The sequence below is a fragment of the Hyperolius riggenbachi genome, chromosome 1 (genome assembly GCF_040937935.1).
Source record: "Hyperolius riggenbachi isolate aHypRig1 chromosome 1, aHypRig1.pri, whole genome shotgun sequence".
NCBI classification, from domain to species: domain Eukaryota; kingdom Metazoa; phylum Chordata; class Amphibia; order Anura; family Hyperoliidae; genus Hyperolius; species Hyperolius riggenbachi.
In genome coordinates, this window is record NC_090646.1 from 18,180,106 (window position 1) to 18,203,529 (window position 23,424).

Consider the following 23,424-nt stretch of genomic DNA (forward strand, 5'->3'; position numbering starts at 1 on the left):
TCCAGGTGTTAGACCCCTTGAAACATCTTTTCCATCACTTTTGTGGCCAGCATAATTATTTTTTTTTTCAAAGTTCGCATCCCCATTGAAGTCTATTGCGGTTCGCGAACTTTACCGCGAACCGAACCTTCCGCGGAAGTTCGCGAACCCGGTTCGCGAACCTAAAATCGGAGGTTCGGCCCAACTCTAGTGTCCATAACAAATTAGTGGTAGGAAGACCAACACCCACCGAGGTACAGCAGCATTAAGAAGGCACATGAACTCCTGCCACAAAGCCCTGTGGGAGCAAGCACTGAAGGAAATAAGCATTCCAAGTGAATGGCAGCCTCCTCCTTTTCCACCTTTTACCTTTTCCCCTTCTACTTTCACTTCCCATTTATCCTCCACTTTGCCTTCCAGCTTGCATACTTCATGGTCATCCACCCAGATTCAGCCTTCATTCAAGGAAATGTGACTCTGAGGCCTTCCAAAAATCTGTTTTCATTGAGACACTACAGTGTAAAGTCCTCCTTCCTCTGCAGTCTCTTCCTCCTCTTCTGCTGTGCCCTCCTCTTCCACTGCGCCCCCATGTTTCCCTAAAGTCTATTCAACAATGCAGGTTCAACATTGTCATGCTGTGCTGCGGATGTTGGACCTGGAACCTAAAAGCCACCCTGGACCTGCACTGCTGTCAGCTCTGCAGGCATATACTGATCAGTGGCTGTCCCTGTACAACCTTAAAGTACACCTGCAAGAAAAAAAACAGCCCCTATTGTGTACTTACCTCAGGAGTGGGAATCCTCAGGATCCTAATGATGCTCCCCTGTCCTCTGAAGCTTCAGGAATCCAGCACTGCCCGTCCCCCTGAAAATTCAACCGACAATCACCGAGAAGCACTGCACAGTCGGGGCAATATTTACCCACGACGGTCAAGTGCAGACCCAGTAGCAGCTTTTCGATGGGCTCCGGCAGAAATAGCTGAGCCCAATTGGATCCGCTCTACTGTACAGGTGGGAGTCGCCTGTGCCTGCACAGTAGAGTGGACCCGATAGACCCGATTGGGCTCGGCTATTTCTACCTGAGCCCGAACATAAAGCCTCTACTGCATCTGTGCTGGATCGTAGTAGCTAAATATTTACATCCCCAGTGTTTGGGGTTTCAAGCACTGCAACAGAGGGATGGTGGATGGGAGAAGCCTCATCCAAAGGCTTTTTGTCATTGCAGGTTTACTCTAATATTAGAAAAGTTCACGCAGAAGCTGTAATATGGCAATATTACCCTAATTTCCCCCAGTGAGTGCCACGAGTTACGCTATAAGTGCAACCTGCGGTACTCAACTAGCACAACAGTTACTAGGGTAACAAGTGTTAATAATGGTAAAGGTAATCAATAATGTGAATTACTAACTTGATTGGGCAACAATTCATGGAAAAGTACTCAGGATTCCTGGATGTCATAAGGCAGGCCAGGAAAGTGCATACTTATGTGTCATTTTGTGGAGATTACTAAATTGGCAAGTCACAGCAAAGGCGCCATCAGTGACAACATACCATACATTTTTGTTCTGGAGCATGCTGTGTGATGTATCATTGATCAAGCCAAAGTTCAGCAGGTTTGTCAAAAGGAGGAAAAGTTAATGCTTTTCCAAATACCAAAGGGGGCTATGTCATGAGCTGCACCTGGGCAGAGGGAGGAGTCTAAATAGGAGTCAGAAGAGGTGGATGGTGGCTGTGTTGAGGAAGAGCAAGAGGAGCAGAAGAAGGCTTCCTGAAGGGCTTTTAACCTTTCATGGGATCTGTGGCTGTGGCTTGAGGAATCAAACCATTAATGTTGTTGCCATGGATGAGGAACAGGAGCTGAAGCTCTGTGTGTCTCAAATCTAACTGGAATGGAGACTAGGCACTAGGTGCCAGCATGGGTTAGGCGACAGGTGTGGGAGGCAGGGGGACAGCGGGAGCTGGCAGTAAAGCGTCCCTATAGGACACACTCTCTAGCTGAGAGCTGATGGAAGGAACGGCGTGTGTGGTGGCGGTCCGCAGAGAATTTCAATCAACATGTAATTAAAGACTGCAAGATTAGAGGATATTGGGACATTTCTGAGGATATTGGCGTGGGAACTTTTTTTTTTAAGGTACAGGTAAGTATTTCTGGTTAATTAAGACTATTAAAGGACTTTTTTCATCGATGTGTTTTTATTGCATTTAACCCTTTGTGAAAATGGGTAAGGGGTCTTCTCATTTCTCCTGGGAGGGGGTGGGCATCTGGGGGTACCCTTCAAAAAGGGGACTCCCAGATGCCACCATGAACCCCCTCCAAGGTGTCATCGACCCTCACCTCCTCCTGGGTCAAGGGCTCCAGGGGGAGAGGTTAAGGCTTGGCTGCCCCTCTCCCTTGGACCTCTTAATACTATGGACCATGCAGGCTGGTATAGTTCAGGATGCAAAGCCCCACTCGGCCGGGCTGTATAGTGATCCCTGGCCAAAGCATTGCAACTTCGAAGGTGTTTCCAGGGGTCCGTACGCAATGCTGTCATGAAATGTATAGCTCTTTCTTTTGATATATGTAAATTTACACTACCGTTAGGTTTGCTTCATTATCTGTCATTTACCACATTTAAAAGTATTATTTTTTCCTATGAAACTTTAAAATTGATTTTCTCAAAAACTATAAGGCTTTTTTTAAAAAAAAATCCTCTTGTCCCCCTCCATATACCCTGAAAATTTGGTGTTTCTAGCACGTAAGGGGACTTGGCTATTAACCGCTAAAGTCAGTGGCCGTTCACCTGCTATTAAAGTCTATGGGAAAAATGCGAACGCAAATTTTTTGGGGAAAAAATTGTGTTGAATGCAGATTTCAAATACTGCTGGTTTGCTGCAAAGTATTGGCCAGCAGAACAGTTCGGCCCATCTCTACTGACTGGGGGCAGATGAGAAGGAACTGCTGAAGGTGAGGGGCGGAGTGGAGGATGGCTGCAAAGGGACAAGAATAGCAGAGGCTGACATGGCTGAAGAAGCTGGACCAGGAGGAGGGTGTCTTTGACTTTGGGTGCTGCTTATCCTCATGCATTGCAAGACCTTACACTGCCTCTCTGGCCAATCCAGACATATCCCTGAATAAATATAATAATAATAATATCAAAAATTTAGATATAGTTCTGTATCTCTTGGAAGGTATATATACTGTATATGCCCCTGAAGACTTCACTTGCTGATCAGGATTGTATTTATGTATACATATGTCTGTGTATATGCTTTTATATTTCTGTGCATAAGTGAGGGTAGGTGCTTGCATTCCCATTGTCGTCCCACTCAGTACTAATCAGTGAATGGGGGCATGTGTTCCCAAAGCTAATCAAAGGATCTGTAATGAATGATCACCGGCATCTGTGAGATGCCTGTGATCATTTACAAAGTGCAAGTAAAACACACATACACATACTGTAGCTTCCTGTGTACTGTTCACATTACACAAGATTAAGTGTGGGGACATCTTTTGGTCAAAAAATAAAAATACATGTAAAATACGTTAACATACATTAAAAAATAAATCCTCAATTCGTTATTAACACATTCTTATCCCCTTCCCCATAAATACCAAAATAAAGCACTTTAAAAACAAACAACAACAAAAAAAAAACAGCATGTTAAAGAGAATCTGTATTGTTAAAATCACACAAAAAGTAAACATACCAGTGCGTTAGGGGACATCTCCTATTCCCCTCTGTCACAATTTCGCCGCTCCCCGCCGCATTAAAAGTGGTTAAAAACTGTTTTAAAAAGTTTGTTTATAAACAAACAAAATGGCCACCAAAACAGGAAGTAAGTTGATGTACAGTATGTCCACACATACAAAATACATCCATACACAAGCAGGCTGTATACAGCCTTCCTTTTGAATCTCAAGAGATCATTTGTGTGTTTCTTTCCCCCTGCATCTCTCATGCACTGAAGTTTCAGGCTGCTCTTTTCTTCCTGCAAACAGCTTTGTCTTTGTCTGTAATTCCTCAGTATGTGAAAGCCCAGCCAGCTCAGAGGACGATTTATCCAGCTTGTAAAAGATAAGAGAGAAGAGAGAAGCTGCTCTAATCTAAATAACACACAGGCAGTGTGCATAGAGGGGCCTGGAAGGGGGAGTTCATAGCAGAACCACAACACTGAAGAACTTGGCAGCCTTCCAGACACAGGCTGACAAGTCTGACAAGAGAGAGATAAGTTGATTTATTACAGAGACTGTGATAGTACAAAGTGCTGCAGTAAGCCAGAACACATTACAATAGCTTTTGGAACTCGTAGGATGATAAAAAACAGGATGCAATTTTTGTTACGGAGTCTCTTTAAAAAAAGCATAAATAGTTACCTCAGGGACTTAAGTGATGATCTACTACATGATCCGAGACCATTTTTATAAAAAAAAAAAAAAAAACACCCGGGGCCATGCGATCCCCTGCAGCGATATGGATGAGCTGAGCTCGTCCATACCACTCAGGTGGTTAACATGTGTAGTAATTTTGGTGGCAATAACATGGGGGCTTAGCTATTCACTGCTAAAAGTGGCACAAAATGACGCAAAAATGACATGTATGCAAAATGACATTTGTAATTATGTATAAGCATAATTGCGAAAATGTACGCAAAATTCTGCATAACCGTAAGTAGTTGGTTACGATCATCACTAATTATAAAGATGATTGATCATGAGTGGCCATTGATGAAGACTTTTTATGATAACACATTTTTATCTTCCCTGGTAAGCTGCACCACTTTGTGACAAGATTTGATGACACAGAAGCCATAGGGCAAGAGATCATCACCAGAAGGATATTTGAAATTCCATCTGAGTTAGTGTTGGGAAATGTGATCACAGGTAAATACGGGAAGCATTCTACATTTGACGTTCTTCCACTGGCCTCTTTCCGTGGTACTACAATTGCAGATGAACCACTGAACATTACATCAGAAGACGTGAATTGGAAAGGAGGCAAGGTTAATAAATTGCTGTTTGTTTAACCACTTAATGACAAGCAGGCTTATAAAAACGTCCTGCTAGAGCCTCTTAACGGCTCCAGGACATTTTTATAAGTCAAACAGTGCTGCTGCCACTGTGCGCATGCACGTGCGCGCGTTCACGCTCCCGTGCGTGCACGTGTGTTCCCGCTAGCGTGCACGTGAAATTGCAAAACATGCCCCCAGGAATGCATGCCAATTGGTGTTAGGTAGTCCTGGCGATGCCTCCATTCCCCCTAGTGGCATTCAGACGTACACCCACTGTTGGTGGCTAAAGTATGTCACCAGAAGTGAAAGCACCCTGAATCCCTCGGATAATTGGCCTAAGGGAAACCACAGATGTCAATTTTGCTCTCACGGCCAATTTATGCAAACTGGAACGTTTTTTTCAGATAGGTGCATTGCAGTGGATAGTGCGTGATTTAATAACATGCAACACTAAATTCGTGGTTTATGCTCTGTGGTGCCCCTGCGGCCGATTTTATATTGGTAAAACCACCCGCCACTTAAAAGAGTGGATACAGGAACATTGACGTTCCATTAAAAAGCGGCAAAGGAGCCACTAGATTGATTGACCATGTCCGACAGGAACATGGTAGTGATCCTAAAGTACTCAGATTCTGTGGTTTGGTGCAAGTCATGACCCCTACGAGAGGTGGATACCGTGCCCGCCTGCTACTAAGGAAAGAGTCACTTTTGATTATCAAGAGCGAAGCTCTTGGCCCATTAGGTTTCAACGACCATAATGATTTAGCATGCTTTTTGGACCCATAGTTCGATTAGGTCATGTATTTCTTCCAAATGTAAAATCTAACATTTAAAAAATTAAATTGAATGCAAATCTATGTTATTCTGCTTGTAAATAAGATATATGTCTCCTGCAATATTTTTCAACATTGTCCTCCTTGCTGTACTTCCCTTTCACATTTTTAAGTGTTTTTAGGTAGTTTCACGTTCCACGTGCACGTTTGAATTTCTGTACCCCCTGCACAGCCATTCAAATGGCCATTTTTTGCTAGTGCCATATTTTTGTATTTAGGAGGAATGCACTCCTTTAAGATGGTGAATTATTCATCTTCCTTGGCTCTACACGTACATAGGTATGCGTTCGCTTGCGCCCCATAGTGAGTCGCATTGTCTACGCTAATGCGTAACTTATTACGCTTCATCGGGATGACGTCTTTTTTGTAGGACGGGTACTTTTCTGCTCGACTCATACGTTGTTACGCATACGAAGTTAACGCGTACGTCATCACGTAACCCACCCCTAACACGTGATACAGGAGATAAATCCCAGTGTTTTATGTGTAACAACGTTGATCAGCCTCGGAATAAGCACCGCCATGCGAGACGGCCGTTAGGCTACCGTTTTTGCCCTGCGCCCACCACCACCTTCTGATCTGGTAGGACATCTATTTTATGCTGAAATATTGACTTTGTCATCATAGCACAAGTTGTTTGCTTATGACTTTTGCACCTGCCTATGAACACCTGGGGCTTGATTCACTAAAGTGTTAGCACACCAGTGAAAAGCCACTTAGCACATGCAATGGGTTTGCACACGCTAATATGCGTGCAAAAGTTTGCGCCTGTAAAGGTTTGCGCTTCGCACGCAAAGGTTTGTGTGCACCGCTTTGCGTGCAAAATCAGCAGCTTTGCGTGCTAAGTAGCATGATAAGCATACTTTGCACACGAAGAGGCTGATTTTTAACGTGAAGTGGTGCACGCAAAACTCTACGTGCGCAAACTTTTACGCGAGCTAAAATTGCAAACTACTTAGCACCCTAGTTTGCAAATGCAAAGCTTTTAGGCGTGCTAACTGTGTTAGCACACTTTAGTGAATCAAGCCCCGGAATTCGCATATTGTGATCCATATCATGCTTGAATCCTAAATAAATACAAATTAACTGCAGTGCCTGATGGAACTTGTTTCCCTTTCTCAATGATCCATGTTCCATATATCTGTATCAGCATCATGAGCACGCATTTTTCCTAATCAAGGTGGTGTCTGGATGATTGATACCTCCCACTTCCAGTGACAGGACTGTGTATCTCATAGTGCCGGTAGACCACACACTCTCCGAATTGATCTAAGTCAAACAGTGCTGCTGCCGCTGTGCACATACACGTGTGCGCATGCACGCTCCCGTGCGTGCTTTTGCGTTCCCGTGAGCGTGCACGTGAAATTAGTGGGAAAAAATCCATAGAAAAAATATATCTTTATTTCCAAATAATATGTTGTCACTAGTGTTGGGCGAACAGTGTTCGCCACTGTTCGGGTTCTGCAGAACATCACCCTGTTCGGGTGATGTTCGGGTTCGGCCGAACACCTGATGGTGTTCGGCCAAACTGTTCGGCCATATGGCCGAACTAAGAGCGCATGGCCGAACGTTACCCGAACGTTCGGCTAGCGCTGGGATTGGCCGAACGGGTCACGTGTAGTGTTGGGCGAACATCTAGATGTTCGGGTTCGGGCCGAACATGGCCGCGATGTTCGGGTGTTCGACCCGAACTCCGAACATAATGGAAGTCAATGGGGACCCGAACTTTCATGCTTTGTAAAGCCTCCTTACATGCTACATACCCCAAATTTACAGGGTATGTGCACCTTGGGAGTGGGTACAAGAGGGAAGAAATTTTTTGCAAAAAGAGCTTATAGTTTTTGAGAAAATCGATTTTAAAGTTTCAAAGGGAAAACTGTCTTTTAAATGCGGTAAATGTCTGTTTTCTTTGCACAGGTAACATGCTTTTTGTCGGCATGCAGTCATAAATTTAATACATATAAGAGGTTCCAGGAAAAGGGACCGGTAACGCTAACCCAGCAGCAGCACACGTGATGGAACAGGAGGAGGGTGGCGCAGGAGGAGAAGGCCACGCTTTGAGACACAACAACCCAGGCCTTGCATGAGGACAAGAAGTGTGCGGATAGCAATTTGCATTTTGTCGCCATGCAGTCATAAATGTAATACAGATGAGAGGTTCAATAAACAGGGACCGGAAACGCTAACCCATCACAGATGTTCATTGTTCATGTTACTTGGTTGGGGTCCGGGAGTGTTGCGTAGTCGTTTCCAATCCAGGATTGATTCATTTTAATTTGAGTCAGACGGTCTGCATTTTCTGTGGAGAGGCGGATACGCCGCCGATCTGTGACGATGCCTCCGGCAGCACTGAAACAGCGTTCCGACATAACGCTGGCTGCCGGGCAAGCCAGCACCTCTATTGCGTACATTGCCAGTTTGTGCCAGGTGTCTAGCTTCGATACCCAATAGTTGAAGGGTGCAGATGGATTGTTCAACACAGCTATGCCATCTGACATGTAGTCCTTGACCATCTTCTCCAGGCGATCGGTGTTGGAGGTGGATCTGCACGCTTGCTGTTCTGTGTGCTGCTGCATGGGTGTCAGAAAATTTTCCCACTCCAAGGACACTGCCGATACCATTCGCTTTTGGGCACTAGCTGCGGCTTGTGTTGTTTGCTGCCCTCCTGGTCGTCCTGGGTTTGCGGAAGTCAGTCTGTCGGCGTACAACTGGCTAGAGGAGGGGGAGGATGTCAATCTCCTCTCTAAAGTCTCCACAAGGACCTGCTGGTATTCTTCCATTTTGACCTGTCTGGCTCTTTCTTCAAGCAGTTTTGGAACATTGTGTTTGTACCGTGGATCCAGAAGGGTATAAACCCAGTAATTGGTGTTGTCCAGAATGCGCACAATGCGTGGGTCGCGTTCAATGCAGTCCTAGGCCGAAGAGCTCATAGCCTAGGGTCACAAAAACCTGTTTATTTGGGCAATTTCAATGGTGGCGAGTCTGACGTACATAAATCGCAGCAATGGCCGTTAGCAACGTCTGAATCTCACGAAATGTCTCATGCAGGTAGAAGAAATATTGTTAGACTTGGGCTCCAAAGATGGGTTCCCTACATCTCTGCAAACCAGAGTTACAGGGCTCCAAATTTGGTAAAATCCCCCATAGGCTTTCATTGGGCCTGCTATTTACAGTTCCAAAATCTCACATCTTTTCAAAGGGCAATTGCTCAGCAGTGGCAAATTTTCTAGCATTGTAGGGACCCTTAGGGGGAACATGACTGGTGAGTTTCGGGCCCCTAGGCCGAAGAGGTCATAGCCTAGGGTCACAAAAACCTGTTTATTTGGGCTATTTCAATGGTAGTGATGGTGACGTACATAAATCTCAGCCATGGCCATTAGCAACGTCTGAATCTCACGAAATGTCTCATGCAGGTAGAAGACATATTGTTAGACTTGGATTCCAAAGATGGGGTCCCTACATCTCTGCAAACCAGAGTTACAGGGGTCCAAAATTGGTAAAATCCCCCATAGAATTTCATTGCCTCCCTATTTCACTTTCCAAAATCTCACATCTTTTCAAAGGGCAATGGCTCAGCAGTGGCAAATTTTCTAGCATTGTAGGGACCCTTAGGGGGAACATGACTGGTGAGTTTCGGGCCCCTAGGCCGAAGAGGTCATAGCCTAGGGTCACAAAAACCTGTTTATTTGGGCTATTTCAATGGTAGTGATGGTGACGTACATAAATCTCAGCCATGGCCGTTAGCAACGTCTGAATTTCACGAAATGTCTCATGCAGGTAGAAGACATATTGTTAGACTTGGATTCCAAATATGGGGTCCCTACATCTCTGCAAACCAGAGTTACAGGGGTCCAAAATTGGTAAAATCCCCCATAGGCTTTCATTGGGCCTCCCAAAACCTCACACCATTTCAAAGGGCAATGGCTCAGCAGTGGCAAAACTCACCAGTCATGATCCCCCTAAGGGTCCCTACAATGCTAGAAAATTTGGTACTGCTGAGCCATTGCCTTTTGAAAAGATGTGAGATTTTGGAAAGTGAAATAGGGAGGCAATGAAAGCCTATGGGGGATTTTACCAATTTTGGACCCCTGTAACTCTGGTTTGCAGAGATGTAGGGACCCCATCTTTGGAATCCAAGTCTAACAATATGTCTTCTACCTGCATGAGACATTTCGTGAGATTCAGACGTTGCTAACGGCCATTGCTGCGATTTATGTATGTCAGACTCGCCACCATTGAAATTGCCCAAATAAACAGGTTTTGTGACCCTAGGCTATGACCTCTTCGGCCTAGGACTGCATTGAACGCGACCCACGCATTGTGCGCATTCTGGACAACACCAATTACTGGGTTTATACCCTTCTGGATCCACGGTACAAACACAATGTTCCAAAACTGCTTGAAGAAAGAGCCAGACAGGTCAAAATGGAAGAATACCAGCAGGCCCTTGTGGAGACTTTAGAGAGGAGATTGACATCCTCCCCCTCCTCTAGCCAGTTGTACGCCGACAGACTGACTTCCGCAAACCCAGGACGACCAGGAGGGCAGCAAACAACACAAGCCGCAGCTAGTGCCCAAAAGCGAATGGTATCGGCAGTGTCCTTGGAGTGGGAAAATTTTCTGACACCCATGCAGCAGCACACAGAACAGCAAGCATGCAGATCCACCTCCAACACCGATCGCCTGGAGAAGATGGTCAAGGACTACATGTCAGATGGCATAGCTGTGTTGAACAATCCATCTGCACCCTTCAACTATTGGGTATCGAAGCTAGACACCTGGCACAAACTGGCAATGTACGCAATAGAGGTGCTGGCTTGCCCGGCAGCCAGCGTTATGTCGGAACGCTGTTTCAGTGCTGCCGGAGGCATCGTCACAGATCGGCGGCGTATCCGCCTCTCCACAGAAAATGCAGACCGTCTGACTCAAATTAAAATAATTCAATCCTGGATTGGAAACGACTACGCAACACTCCCGGACCCCAACCAAGTAACATGAACAATGAACATCTGTGATGGGTTAGCGTTTCCGGTCCCTGTTTATTGAACCTCTCATCTGTATTACATTTATGACTGTATGGCGACAAAATGCAAATTGCTATCCGCACACTTCTTGTCCTCATGCAAGGCCTGGGTTGTTGTGTCTCAAAGCGTGGCCTTCTCCTCCTGCGCCACCCTCCTCCTGTTCCATCACGTGTGCTGCTGCTGGGTTAGCGTTACCGGTCCCTTTTCCTGGAACCTCTTATATGTATTACATTTATGACTGCATGCCGACAAAAAGCATGTTACCTGTGCAAAGAAAACAGACATTTCCCGCATTTAAAAGACAGTTTTCCCTTTGAAACTTTAAAATCGATTTTCTCAAAAACTATAAGCTCTTTTTGCAAAATTTTTTTTTCCTCTTGTACCCACTCCCAAGGTGCACATACCCTGTAAATTTGGGGTATGTAGCATGTAAGGAGGCTTTACAAAGCACAAAAGTTCGGGTCCCCATTGACTTCCATTATGTTCGGAGTTCGGGTCGAACACCCGAACATCGCGGCCATGTTCGGCCTGTTCGGCCCGAACCCGAACATCTAGGTGTTCGCCCAACACTAGTTGTCACCATACTTTGTACTAGGAACATAATTAAAATCTTGTGATAACCAGGACAAATAGGCAGATAAATTGTGTGGGTTTTGTGTACAGTAGCAGTGTTTATATTAAAACTATAGGGGATGAAGTTGGAGAAATAGTGTATTTTTTAATTTTTTTCCTTGTTTTTCCCTTTAAAGAGTAACTGTCAGGCTGCAAAAGCTAATTTAAACCTCTATTCTCCTGTGTTAAACAGTTTAGAAGGAAGCCAAAAAGGCAATACTGCAGTTAAAAATCTTTCTTACTTTAGAGGTTTGCTGACAGCAAGGCTCCGTATTCCCAGGCTCCTAAGGAGGACGCAAGCCGAATAACAGAAACTGCAAAGCATTCCGGGGCCCTCCCCTGGCTGCTAGTGAGGCTCAAGTTACAACAGCAGCAGCTGACAGCACTGAAAAACTCCGGGTAGAGTACACTGCAGGAGTCCGCTATTGTTCCTAGCCACCTGGCTAATTAATATTCACTGCTCAGTACTGTTATTCATTACGAGCTTTTTTCTCAGTGGAATCATCAGGAAGCAGGCAGGACATGACGACACATTTGGCTTCATAGGAGACAGACAAACATGGAACCTGCCATGAGCTGTCAGGAGCATCATTCTCTGCAAATACTATATAAAAATTCTGTGAACTACAAATGTGGACAGTGAAATGCATATGTAATGTAAGTACAGCCAATCTTTAGCTACTGATATATGTGTTTATTTTCTCTGAGACCCTATACCTAACAGCTCCTCTTTAAAATGCACCCCAAAAAGTTTAATTGGTGGTGAAAAAAAACAAGATATAGATCATTTCATTGTGATTAGTAGTGATTAAGCTATTGGCAAATGAAAGGGATGAGCACTGAAAGGTGAAAATCGCTCTTGTTCATTAGAGTAAAAACTGCTTTGGGGTGAAGTGGTTAAAGGACCACTTTACATTTAAAATGTAAGTAAACACACATAAATAAGAAGTATGTTTCTTCCAGAGTAAAATGAGCCATAAATTACTTTTTTCATATGTTGCTGTCCATTACAGTAAGTAGTAGGTTTTGGGTTAGTCCATCTCTTCTTAAGGAAATTCTCAGCATGGCCTTTACTCTTTATAAAGACACTCCCTGAAAAGGATTTATACAAATATGCTGGCCAGCCTCCTTGCTCACATAGACTTTTTTGGCATTTGGACGTTGCAACTCGCTAAGTGCTTTTGAAAATAAAGGAAACCCTACGAAACCACCATGAGGAGATTGGCTAGTCCAAAACGTGTCAGTTCTGTCAGATTTCTACTACTTACTGTAAGTGACAGCAACACAGGAGAAAAGTAAGTTATGGCTCATTTTACTCCGGAAGAAGCATACTTATCTGTATATGTTTACATATACAGGGGAACCTTGGTGTGCGAGCATAATTTGTTCCGGAAACATTCTTGTAATCCAAACCACCCTTATCTGTGGGCTCACTGCAATCTTTTGTGTTGGGGGGGTTAAAGTACTGCTTAATCTTTTTCCCCTGCCATTAAACCTTTAATAATGTTTTATTGCTGGTGCTGCAACTAGCACACAGCACCAGCCTCCCCCCTCCTGTGCCCCCTCCCAACCCCATTCTGCTTAGTCAAAGTCTTCGACTGAGGCAGAACATATTATCGGGGAGGAAGTGACAATTCTTCCTCCCAGCTGTGGGTAAATAACTCCGCCCCTCCATCTGCCGCTTTAGAGCCTTATGTGTTACACTGCACACAGCACGCAGGGGAGCTGCGCTGTGTGCGGACTTGGGATAACTGAGATCGGATATTCTTCAAACCTCGATTAACATGAGCCCACACACAGCGCAGCTCCCCTGCACGCTGTGTGCAGTGTAACACATAAGGAACTAAAGCGGCAGCTGAAGGGGGCAAAGTTATGTACGCACAGCGGGGACGAGAACTGTCACTTCCTCCCCGATAATATAAGTTGTTAAAACGGGCCACAGGGGGGCACTGGAGGGGGATGGATGGTATTGTGTGCTGTGAAAGTTACACAGCACCAGTAATAAAATAATTTAAACGTAAATCCCACCAAGTCAGCAGTACTTTAACATGGAACTTTTCCAATGACAGTTGCTGTTGCCTGCTTTTGAGGATTTCACAAAAATGTGGCACTGTCCGTACACTCAGAGTATGTACAATTAAGTACAATCCTACAGCGTAAAAAGGAGAACAACCATCGGCTCAGCTGTGATGATGTGACACGTATACATTTCTTGCTTGCATATCAAGTCAAAATTTCACAAATAAAAAATATTGTATTGCACAGTGCTCTAAAACCAAGTTACTCTCAATCCAAGGTTTTACTGTATTTACAATTTTAAGATTTTCATAATAGTGGTACTTTAACCACTTGAGGGATACAGTGTTAAACCCCCCTAAAGACCAGGCCATTTTTCACTAAATAGGCCACTGCAGCTTTAAGGCCTCGCTGCAGGGCCATACATGTCAGCACTCAGCACACAAGTGATCCCCCTGTCCCTTTTCTCCCCACCAACAGGATCTCCCCACCAACAGAGCGTTCTGTTGGTGGGGTCTGATCGCTCCTCCAATGTTTTTTTTTATAAATATTTATCTGATTATTTTTAAAATAAATGCGACCTTTTTGTTTGTATTTTTTTTCACACCTGCCCTCCCATCCCCGCCAGCCAATCACCATGTTCAGCTGTCATAGGCATCATTAGCCTATAAAAGCTGATCTCTGATGTCCCCAGTATAGCGCTGCCTTAGATCACAGCACTGTACACTGTTATTAGATGGCGGTTTCACTGTCTAACAGTCTCCTTGCGGCGATCGCCGCTGGGAGACTGATGGTTCTGCTCTGCTCCATCAATCATGTGGAGGTGTGCGCGCATCGGCGGATCTCCTGCAAAACACACCCCAGAGGCGTATCTAGAGGGGTGCAGGCATGGCTTGTGCCATGGGCGCCACAGCACCATGGGCGCCATGGCTGCCTCCTCCTCCCTCGTGCTTCACCACCATACTGAGGGATGCCTCTCACGCATTTGTACCTGCTCTTATACTCGAGGACATCTTTCACTACCTATACTGGGAGGGTCTACTTATACTGGGGGACACTTGCCACACCTATCCTGGGGGGGTTACTTATACTGAGGGGAACCTCTCATTAGCTATACTGAGGGACTACTTATACTGGGGGGATACCTCTTACCATTTATGCTAAAGAAGGCTACTTATACTGGGGAGACATCTCTAACTACATATACTGGGAGGGCAACGTAACCATGGGTCTACTTATACTGTGTTAACTACCTCTGGCTACCTATACTAGGGTGCTACCTCTGGTTACTTTTACTTTGGGGTTAACTCTAGCAACCTATACTGGGGAGACTTGTATCATTGCATTATGGGACAAGGTGGTCTGATGGGGGGGAGGGGGGCGCAATTTCAGTGTTTGCCATAGGCACTATATCACCCAGATACGCCCCTGCCCAGGACTGCACGCCATTTGGCGTGAGGCGGTCCTAGATAGGGTAAATTACATTTTAAAAGCATGTCTAAATTCTTTGTTAAAAGCATTTGCAGATTTTTGTGGTGTTTTGATTTTCTTTTTTTTCCCTGGTTAATATGTTATCTGTGCTGGCCAAATCTTTATGCAGATGATCTTTATACAATTCATACTGTTGATGTCAGATTGCATACACTTTGTTTTCATTCTTTAGGTGAACCGGAGGTCAAAATAAACTGATTACATTACAATTATATTTATCATCCTACTCCTACTCCTAAAAATTACTTTTTAAAGAGAAACTCCAACCTAGAATTGAACTTTATCCCAATCAGTAGCTGATACCCCCTTTTACATGAGAAATAAAATGCTTTTCACAAACAGACCATCAGGGGGCGCTGTATGACTGATTTTGTGCTGAAACCCCTCCCAGAAGAAGCTCTGAGTACCGCGGTACTCTGGGCAAGCTGCCACAATGTAACAATGTTCACAGACAGGAATTAGCTGTTTACAGCTGTCTCTAACAGCCAAAACAGCTAGGAGCAGCTACATAACCTGCCCACAGTAACAATGTCACCATGTAATAAATGTCAGAATGTAAATCGGGGAGATTTAAGACTTTACAATGAGCAAACACTGACTAAATCAATTATACATAATTATGGTAAAAAATGAAGCAATTTTTTTTTTACTACATTATTTTCACTGGAGTTCCTCTTTAAGTATCCCATGGTAGTTTTCTTTTGTATTTAAACACTAGCTGAAGACCTGGTATATATTTGGTTGTTGTTGGGTCTGACTACTTTTTCTAACCTTGACACTCAGAAACTCAATGACCAGATTTGTTTGCTTGATTTTACCATTGAAATCAAGCAAACAAATTGATTGACTGTTTGTGTGTACTTCGGTCACCCAATGACCGATTGTAGCAGGTTTAAGGTCTCTGCCGATAACAGTGTAAGAATGGCAACAGTTTCCCCTTAAAAACCAATAGGTGGATTTTGATTGACTATTGAAAGGCTCCACCCATTTTCCAGAATATTAATCCCAGTCACCCAGTGACCAACTGTGCAAAGTTTGAGAACCCTACCATTAACAGTGTAAGAATAGCTGCAGTTTACATTTTCCCATTTGGTTGTTGTTGGCTCTGTCCATTTTTCATAACCTTGACACATAGTCACTTAATTACCAAGTTTGTGAGCTTTGGGGTCCTTGACATCAATAATAGAATAGAAGCAGTTTATCACTGAAATGATTGGCTGTTTGTGGCCCCACCCCTTTTCTGAATTTGAACCCCCAGTCACCAAATGTACCAGGTTTAATTTCTCTGTCATTAACAGTGTAAGAACGGTAACAATTTTAATATTCCCCTTGAAAACCGATAAGTGAATTTTGGTTGACTATTGTAGGCTCCACCAACTTTCCTGAATATTAATCCCAGTCACCCGGTGACCGACTGCCAAGTTTGAGAACCCTGCCACTAACAGATTGGCTGAAATCAATCAAAAAAATCTTATTGGCTGTGTGTGGCTCCGCCCCTTTAGTGAATTTGCACCCTAGTCACCCAATGACCGACTGTAGCATGTACAAGATGAATCGGTTCCAGGAGACTTGGGCGCAGGATACAGCCGGTATATGGCTGATAGAGTTGGGCCGAACGGTTCGCCTGCGAACGGTTCCATGCGAACTTCCGTGGTTCGCGTTTGCGTTCCGCAGGCGAAGTATTGCGGAAGTTCGGTTCACCCCATAATGCACCATGAGGATCAACTTTGACCCTCTACATCACAGTCAGCAGGCCCAGTGTAGCCAATTAGGCTACACTAGCCCCTGGAGCCACACCCCCCCTAATAAAAGGCAGGCAGCGGCAGCCATTACGGTGCCTGTGTTAGTGAGAGTAGGGCGAGCTGCTGCACACTCTCTCTCATAGGGAAAGATTAGTTAGGCTTAGCTTGTCCCTGGCTGCATACCTGTTCTGTGAACCCACCACTGCATACCTGTACTGTGAACCCACCACTGCATACCTGTTCAGTGAACCCACCACTGCATACCTGTACTGTGAACCCACCACTGCATACCTGTTCAGTGAACCCACCACTGCATACCTGTTCTGTGAACCCACCACTGCATACCTGTTCTGTGAACCCACCACTGCATACCTGTACTGTGAACCCACCACTGCATACCTGTTCAGTGAACCCACCACTGCATACCTGTACTGTGAACCCACCACTGCATACCTGTTCAGTGAACCCACCACTGCATACCTGTTCTGTGAACCCACCACTGCATACCTGTTCAGTGAACCCACCACTGCATACCTGTTCAGTGAACCCACCACTGCATACCTGTTCAGTGAACCCACCACTGCATACCTGTTCTGTGAACCCACCACTGCATAACTGTACTGTGAACCCACCACTGCATACCTGTTCAGTGAACCCACCACTGCATACCTGTACTGTTAACCCACCACTGAATCAGAGGTTCGGCCCAACTCTAATGGCTGATCCTGCTGCCGCACAAGTCCCGGCCGTGTTAATTACTATTCCTTCTCCAGGCCACCATGGATGGTGAGGAATGATGTCATTCAGCTTCCTATTGCTGGAAGTCGAATTACAGTGTTTTAAATATAACTTCAGCTCTGTCTTCTGACGGCGATGAAGTTACACTCTGTGTGCTGCTATAGCCATAATTCATATTATGACCTATGGTGGTGCCGGCTGCGCCCACATCTCCTGCGGTGGATTCTTAGTGTTCCACTGTAGCAGGTTTGAAGCCTGTGCCATTAACAGTGTAAGAATAGCAAGCATTTAAATATTTCCCTTCAAAACCAATAGGTGAATTTTGATTGGATGTTGAAGGCTCCACCCTCTTTCCTGAATATTAATCCCAGCCACCCAGTGAGCAAGTGTGCCAAGTGTGAGAACCCTTCCATAAATAGCATAAGAATGGCTGCAGTTTACGTTTTGCCATGTAAAATGAATGACTGTAATCTGTCTGTTTTATGCTCCACCCACTTTTTCAGAGTTTTTAACCTCGGTCACCAAGTGACCAGCTGTGCCAAGAGTGGGGACTCTGGCTTTATTGCTGTGAGAATTGCAGTCTTTTACATGTTTTCCATTGACGTGAATGGGTGCAATCTGATTGGCTGTTTGTAGCTACGCCCAGGTGTGCAGGGGGGATACAAAACCCCCAGAAAATATCATTCCAGGTGGTAAGGGATCTGAATACCAAGTTTTGTTGAAATCGGTCAAGGCATTTTCGAATGATCACGGCACATACATTCATACATACATACTGTACAGACTGTACATATACTGTTAATTTTCAATGTAGATGGGTAGATACATTATCTGTCATTTTACTGCATTTAAAAAACATTTTCCTTTTCTAAATCTAACTATTTACTAGCATGTATAGGATACTTTGCTATCAACCCTTAAAATCAACATCTTTGGCTTCAATGCAAATCCCGAAGCTGCTTTGGCAAAAATTTGTGGAACTACCAGAATTTCAAGGAAATTCTCACAAGACAGCCAGAGGCATTCTCCACTCATCCCTAGAGATAGTGTTTGTTTGTTTTTGTTTTCTTATTATTTCTTGAGATAAAAAATCCTCTTATATCTACCCGGTGGATTTTTGACGTCTCTCTGGTCCTGCAGCTCAAGCGATCATCCCTGCTCATGGACACAGACGAGACCCATACATCTATAGCAAGAGTTATACTAATGCTTACTATATGCTGACTAATGTCATAATATCTATGCAAAGAAACCCATGTTTGAGCAAATAAATAACCATGTGAGTCTAAAATGAAGACATTTTACAACAAAAACACTAGAAGAAAACTGAAGGTCCCCACCATGAAAGTCAAATACGTATTCATATCAAATTTAATTTATTTTAATTTAATAAGGGATATTTATTCATTTACTTCCATGGTGTGGACCTTCTGTGGTTTCTGGTGATTTATGTCATAAATTCCCACTGTGTCCAAATCATCAAGTGGCAGGTGTCTTTTCTTCACCAAAATTAAAGGAAAATGTGATAGCTTTCCTTAAAATGTGATTTTTGTTTTTTTACTTTTCTGCATGTACAAGATGCCTATCTCACGTTGCAATGACCGATGTTCTCCTGGGTCCAGAAAAACGCCAAATGGAGGAATGTATGCCTGTTGCTATGACTGCATCCCGTGTTCAGAAGGGGAGATGTCCAATGTCACAGGTGGGAATGGCAAATGGAGGCTAAACTAGTAGATACACCTTTGCTTACTTTTATAAAGCAGCCAAAGAACAGTTTCTTGTTACTCTTCTCTATCCTAGTTTATCTACACATGCCTGTATCTAACAAGTGAGAGGGTGTTTAACCACCCTGGCGTTCTGATTAAATCGCCAGGGTGGCTGCGGGAGGGTTTTTTTTAAATAAAAAAAAAACTATTTCATGCAGCCAACTGAAAGTTGGCTGCATGAAAGCCCACTAGAGGGCGCTCCGGAGGCGATCTTCCGATCGCCTCCGGCGCCCAGAATAAACAAGGAAGGCCGCAATGAGCGGCCTTCCTTGTTTTGCTTATATCGTCGCCATAGCGACGAGCGGAGTGACGTCATCGACGTCAGCCGACGTCGTGACGTCAGCCGCCTCCGATCCAGCCCTTAGCGCTGGCCGGAACTTTTTGTTCCGGCTACGCTGGGCTCAGGCGGCTGGGGGGACCCTCTTTCGCCGCTGCTCGCGGCGAATCGCCGCAGAGCGGCGGCGATCAGGCAGCACACGCGGCTGGCAAAGTGCCGGCTGCGTGTGCTGCTTTTTATTTCATTAAAATCGGCCCAGCAGGGCCTGAGCGGCAGCCGCTGGCGGTGTTGGACGAGCTGAGCTCGTCCAGACCGCTCAGCTGGTTAAAAATGAGAACAGCAGCCAAACTAAAGAAAACTATCTCAGTGCTACAACTCTAAGTTCACCACCCTATTGAGAGAAGTCACAGATCAGTGGAGAATACGGGAAAAAATAGTGACCCTGAAAACCTAGAATTAATAAAACATGTTTACTATTAGTATATTGTCTATTGGGTCATATAAAACACCACAGGGCTGCTAAAACATTAGTAAAATAGCAGTTGTGCAGCAGCAGTCATGTAAAGCTCCAAGGATGAGAACTTTTAACAATACTGCTATATACTCAGATATAAACTACCACCATATCCAGTGCAATGTAGATCATGCTGAAGGGGATCGCTATATAGCTGAAGTTACTGCAATCTGTCACGGGGTCTTATTATTCAGCTACAGCGTCCCCATGTGTTTATCGTTACATGCTGCAGTGTACTCCGCTATCCTTCCCTGTCACTCTGCCTCCGCTGGCCACTACTGTCATGCAGCTTCTTGGTAAATGAAGGCAGATGACACTGAGGCTCCAATAGCCGGCAGGAGTGGACAGCATAGAGTCTATTCCGATAGTTTGGCGTGGTCTGGTTGAAGTAAAGGTAACCATACATCTACTGGTGATAGGTAGATTTGGCCAAGAGACAAATCCCTCTCTGATCGAATCTGATTAGAGAGAGATCTGTCAGCTGCCCATACACCACAGGCTGATTCCCAATCAATTTCATGCTGAAATTGATAAGGAATCGGCCTTGTGACGCCAAATCCGACAGCCTCGCCGCCCAGACGCTATCCCCCTAATGTTAAATGCCAACTATCCCCCCCCCCCAAGGGTCCAGTACAAGTTATACATTACCTGTCCACGACCTCTGCTTGTCCCCGCTTGCTCCGGGCGCACTCTGTTCTTCATACACGTGTACCACGTGGTTGCCTAGTAACGTGGCTGTGTGTATGATGTCTGATGTCATAAGGGTCCCATTCTTTTGAAAGGAGAAAAGGTTCCAGGAGGGATGATCTCTAGAGATGAATGCGTGTATGAAGGGGATAGCCAATGTACAGCTTTATATGATGGTGTTAGGAGTATAACAGGATTCTTTGGATGTTGGCAGCCATTGTAGGAATTGGTAGAGAGGCGCAGCATCAGAGGAGCAGGAGGAGAGGTGAATGAGAAAAGCAGCGATGTTTAATAGGTAATCAAACTATATTGAGCCTTCTCACTGAAACCTTTCTATCTGCAGATATGTCTTAGTTGATTAGAGAAACAAAGTTTACCCATGGGCAGCACGGTGGCATAGTGGTTAGCGTTCTCGCCTTGCATCGCTGATTCCCCGGTTCGAATTCCAGCCAAGTCAATATCAGCAAGGAGTTTGTATGTTCTCCCCATGTCTGCATGGGTTTCCTCTGGGTACTCTGGTTTCCTCCCACATCCCAAAAAGATACAGATAAGTTAATTGGCTTCCCCCTAAAATTGGCCTTAGACTATGATACATATACTACACCATACATAGACATATGACTATGCTAGGGACTAGATTGTGAGCCCCTCTGAGGGACAGTTAGTGACAAGACAATATACTCTGTACAGTGCTGCGTAATATGTTGGTGCTATATAAATACTTGAAATAAATAATAAATAAATATCTCTATGATGTCAATAACACTGTATAACCATGTATGTGTATTTGAATTTTCTGCACAGCAATCTTCTGAGATTTTCCCTGAGTTTTTTTAGACTGGAGAGTTGTAGGGTGGAGTAGGGCCCCGCTAGTGTGTTGCATATTTTCTTTTTGTTTTTTGTATAGATTTTATAGGAAACTCTAAAAAAGATGAATACAATCTTTGACGGGTACCTAATAGATAGTGGCTGAATAGAGTACTGGGAGTGGCTGAATAGAGTACTGGTTAAGGGCACTGCCTTTGACATGGGAGACCAGGGTTCGAATCCTGGCTAGGGTCAGTAGTACCTATTCAGTAAGGAGTTCAAGGCAAGACTCCCTAACACTGCAGGGTGGCCTCCTGAGTGCGTCCCAGTGGCTGCAGCTCTTGAGCACTTTGAGTCCGACAGGAGAAAAGCGCTATACAAATGTTCAGATTATTATTATTATTATTATTAATAGATGCATTCTCTTTGCTCTTCTTAACTTTATGACAAGATCAGTCAAAATTTGCAGGATTGTTTAGGTTTTTCAATTCTCTACCATTTTCCACTCTCGCTAAAACACTTCTGAAAAGAAACTGTATTTAAAGATACTTTAAAAGTCCATTATTCTATATTTTGCATGATGTTAGTCATTATTTGTTTATTTATTCATATCTGTATTTGCCAACATTATTTGCAGACAGTGAAAGCTGCTTCAGATGTCCTGATGAAGAGTGGCCTGATGAGCAGAAAGTGAGATGTGTCCCCAGAAGTTATGACTATCTGTCCTATGAAAATGATGTTCTAGCTTTAATATTTTCATTGGCAACTTTAATATTTTCATGCATGACAATTCTTACTTTAGGGATCTTTATTTATTACTGGGATACCCCAATTGTAAAAGCCAATAACCGGACTGTGAGCATCATTCTCCTGACCTCCATCCTGCTGAGCTTCCTCTGTGTCTTCTTGTTCCTCGGACGTCCTGTGGATATAACCTGCATGCTGAGGCAGGTGTTATTTGGCGTCTTCTTCTCCATTTCTGTCTCCTGTGTTCTGGCCAAGACTGTCACTGTCTGCATTGCCTTCAAAGCCACCAAACCTGGAAGTTACTGTAGAAAATGGGTCACTGTCAAAATCTCCAATTCCTTAGTTGTCATCTGCTCCTCTGTCCAAGTTATGGTTTGTGTTGTCTGGTTGTCAGTGTCTCCTCCCTATCAGGAGTATGATATGCACTCTTACTCCAGAGTGATGATCATTCAGTGCAATGAGGGATCAGTGATTGGCTTCTATGCTGTGTTGGGTTATATGGGGTTTCTGGCAGCTGTGAGTTTTCTCCTGGCTTTCATGGTGAGGACATTACCAGACAGCTTTAATGAAGCCAAGTACATCACGTTCAGCATGCTGGTGTTCTGCAGTGTCTGGATTGCCATGATCCCGGCCTATCTGAGCACCAAAGGGAAATACATGGTGGCTGTGGAGATATTTGCCATACTGACCTCCAGTGCTGGAATACTGGGCTGCATTTTCTTACCAAAATGTTATATTATGATTTTCCAATCTGAGCTAAATAGCAGAAAACATAAATTTAGTACAACATGAATCTGTAAACCTCTGTAGCTCACACAGGGAAAATAATGATGCAATTTCACCATGTTCTACTATAATGCAAAAGCTTGTCCTATAATATAACACATTTCTAAAAATAAAATGTATCAAGGTGGACCAAGGTCTGGCAGATTATGTATGTTCTCCAAAGTTCCCTTCTGCTCTTCCTCTGCACAGAGATCAGAATTTCATCACTTCTTTTGAGTCAGCTTATTGTTGTTTGTTGGTGTTTATTGGTGTTTGTTCTTAGTTAGGTTACAAATGAATTGAATGATATATCATTGAATGGTTGAAAAGCACCTTTAGATCCCTTCACAGTTTTTTTTAGCAGATCCGGAGCTCCACTCCATAGTTCAGCCTTCCCAATCCTCCATCCCCACTGACCTTTGAAAAGTGATCACA

General features: G+C 44.2%; 1 protein-coding gene across 1 annotated transcript in view; it reads left to right on the top strand.

Moving 5' to 3' along the window:
* The window catches only part of LOC137504246 (vomeronasal type-2 receptor 26-like), a 31,169-nt gene extending 8,153 nt beyond the window's left edge, over window positions 1-23,016 (top strand). Inside the window, exons 4-7 of the mRNA XM_068232841.1 lie at window positions 816-989; window positions 4,731-4,961; window positions 19,005-19,128; window positions 22,115-23,016. Coding sequence (XP_068088942.1) covers window positions 816-989; window positions 4,731-4,961; window positions 19,005-19,128; window positions 22,115-23,016 — 1,431 coding nt within the window. The remainder of the gene's footprint in view (window positions 1-815; window positions 990-4,730; window positions 4,962-19,004; window positions 19,129-22,114) is intronic.
* Window positions 23,017-23,424: the final 408 nt, after the last annotated feature.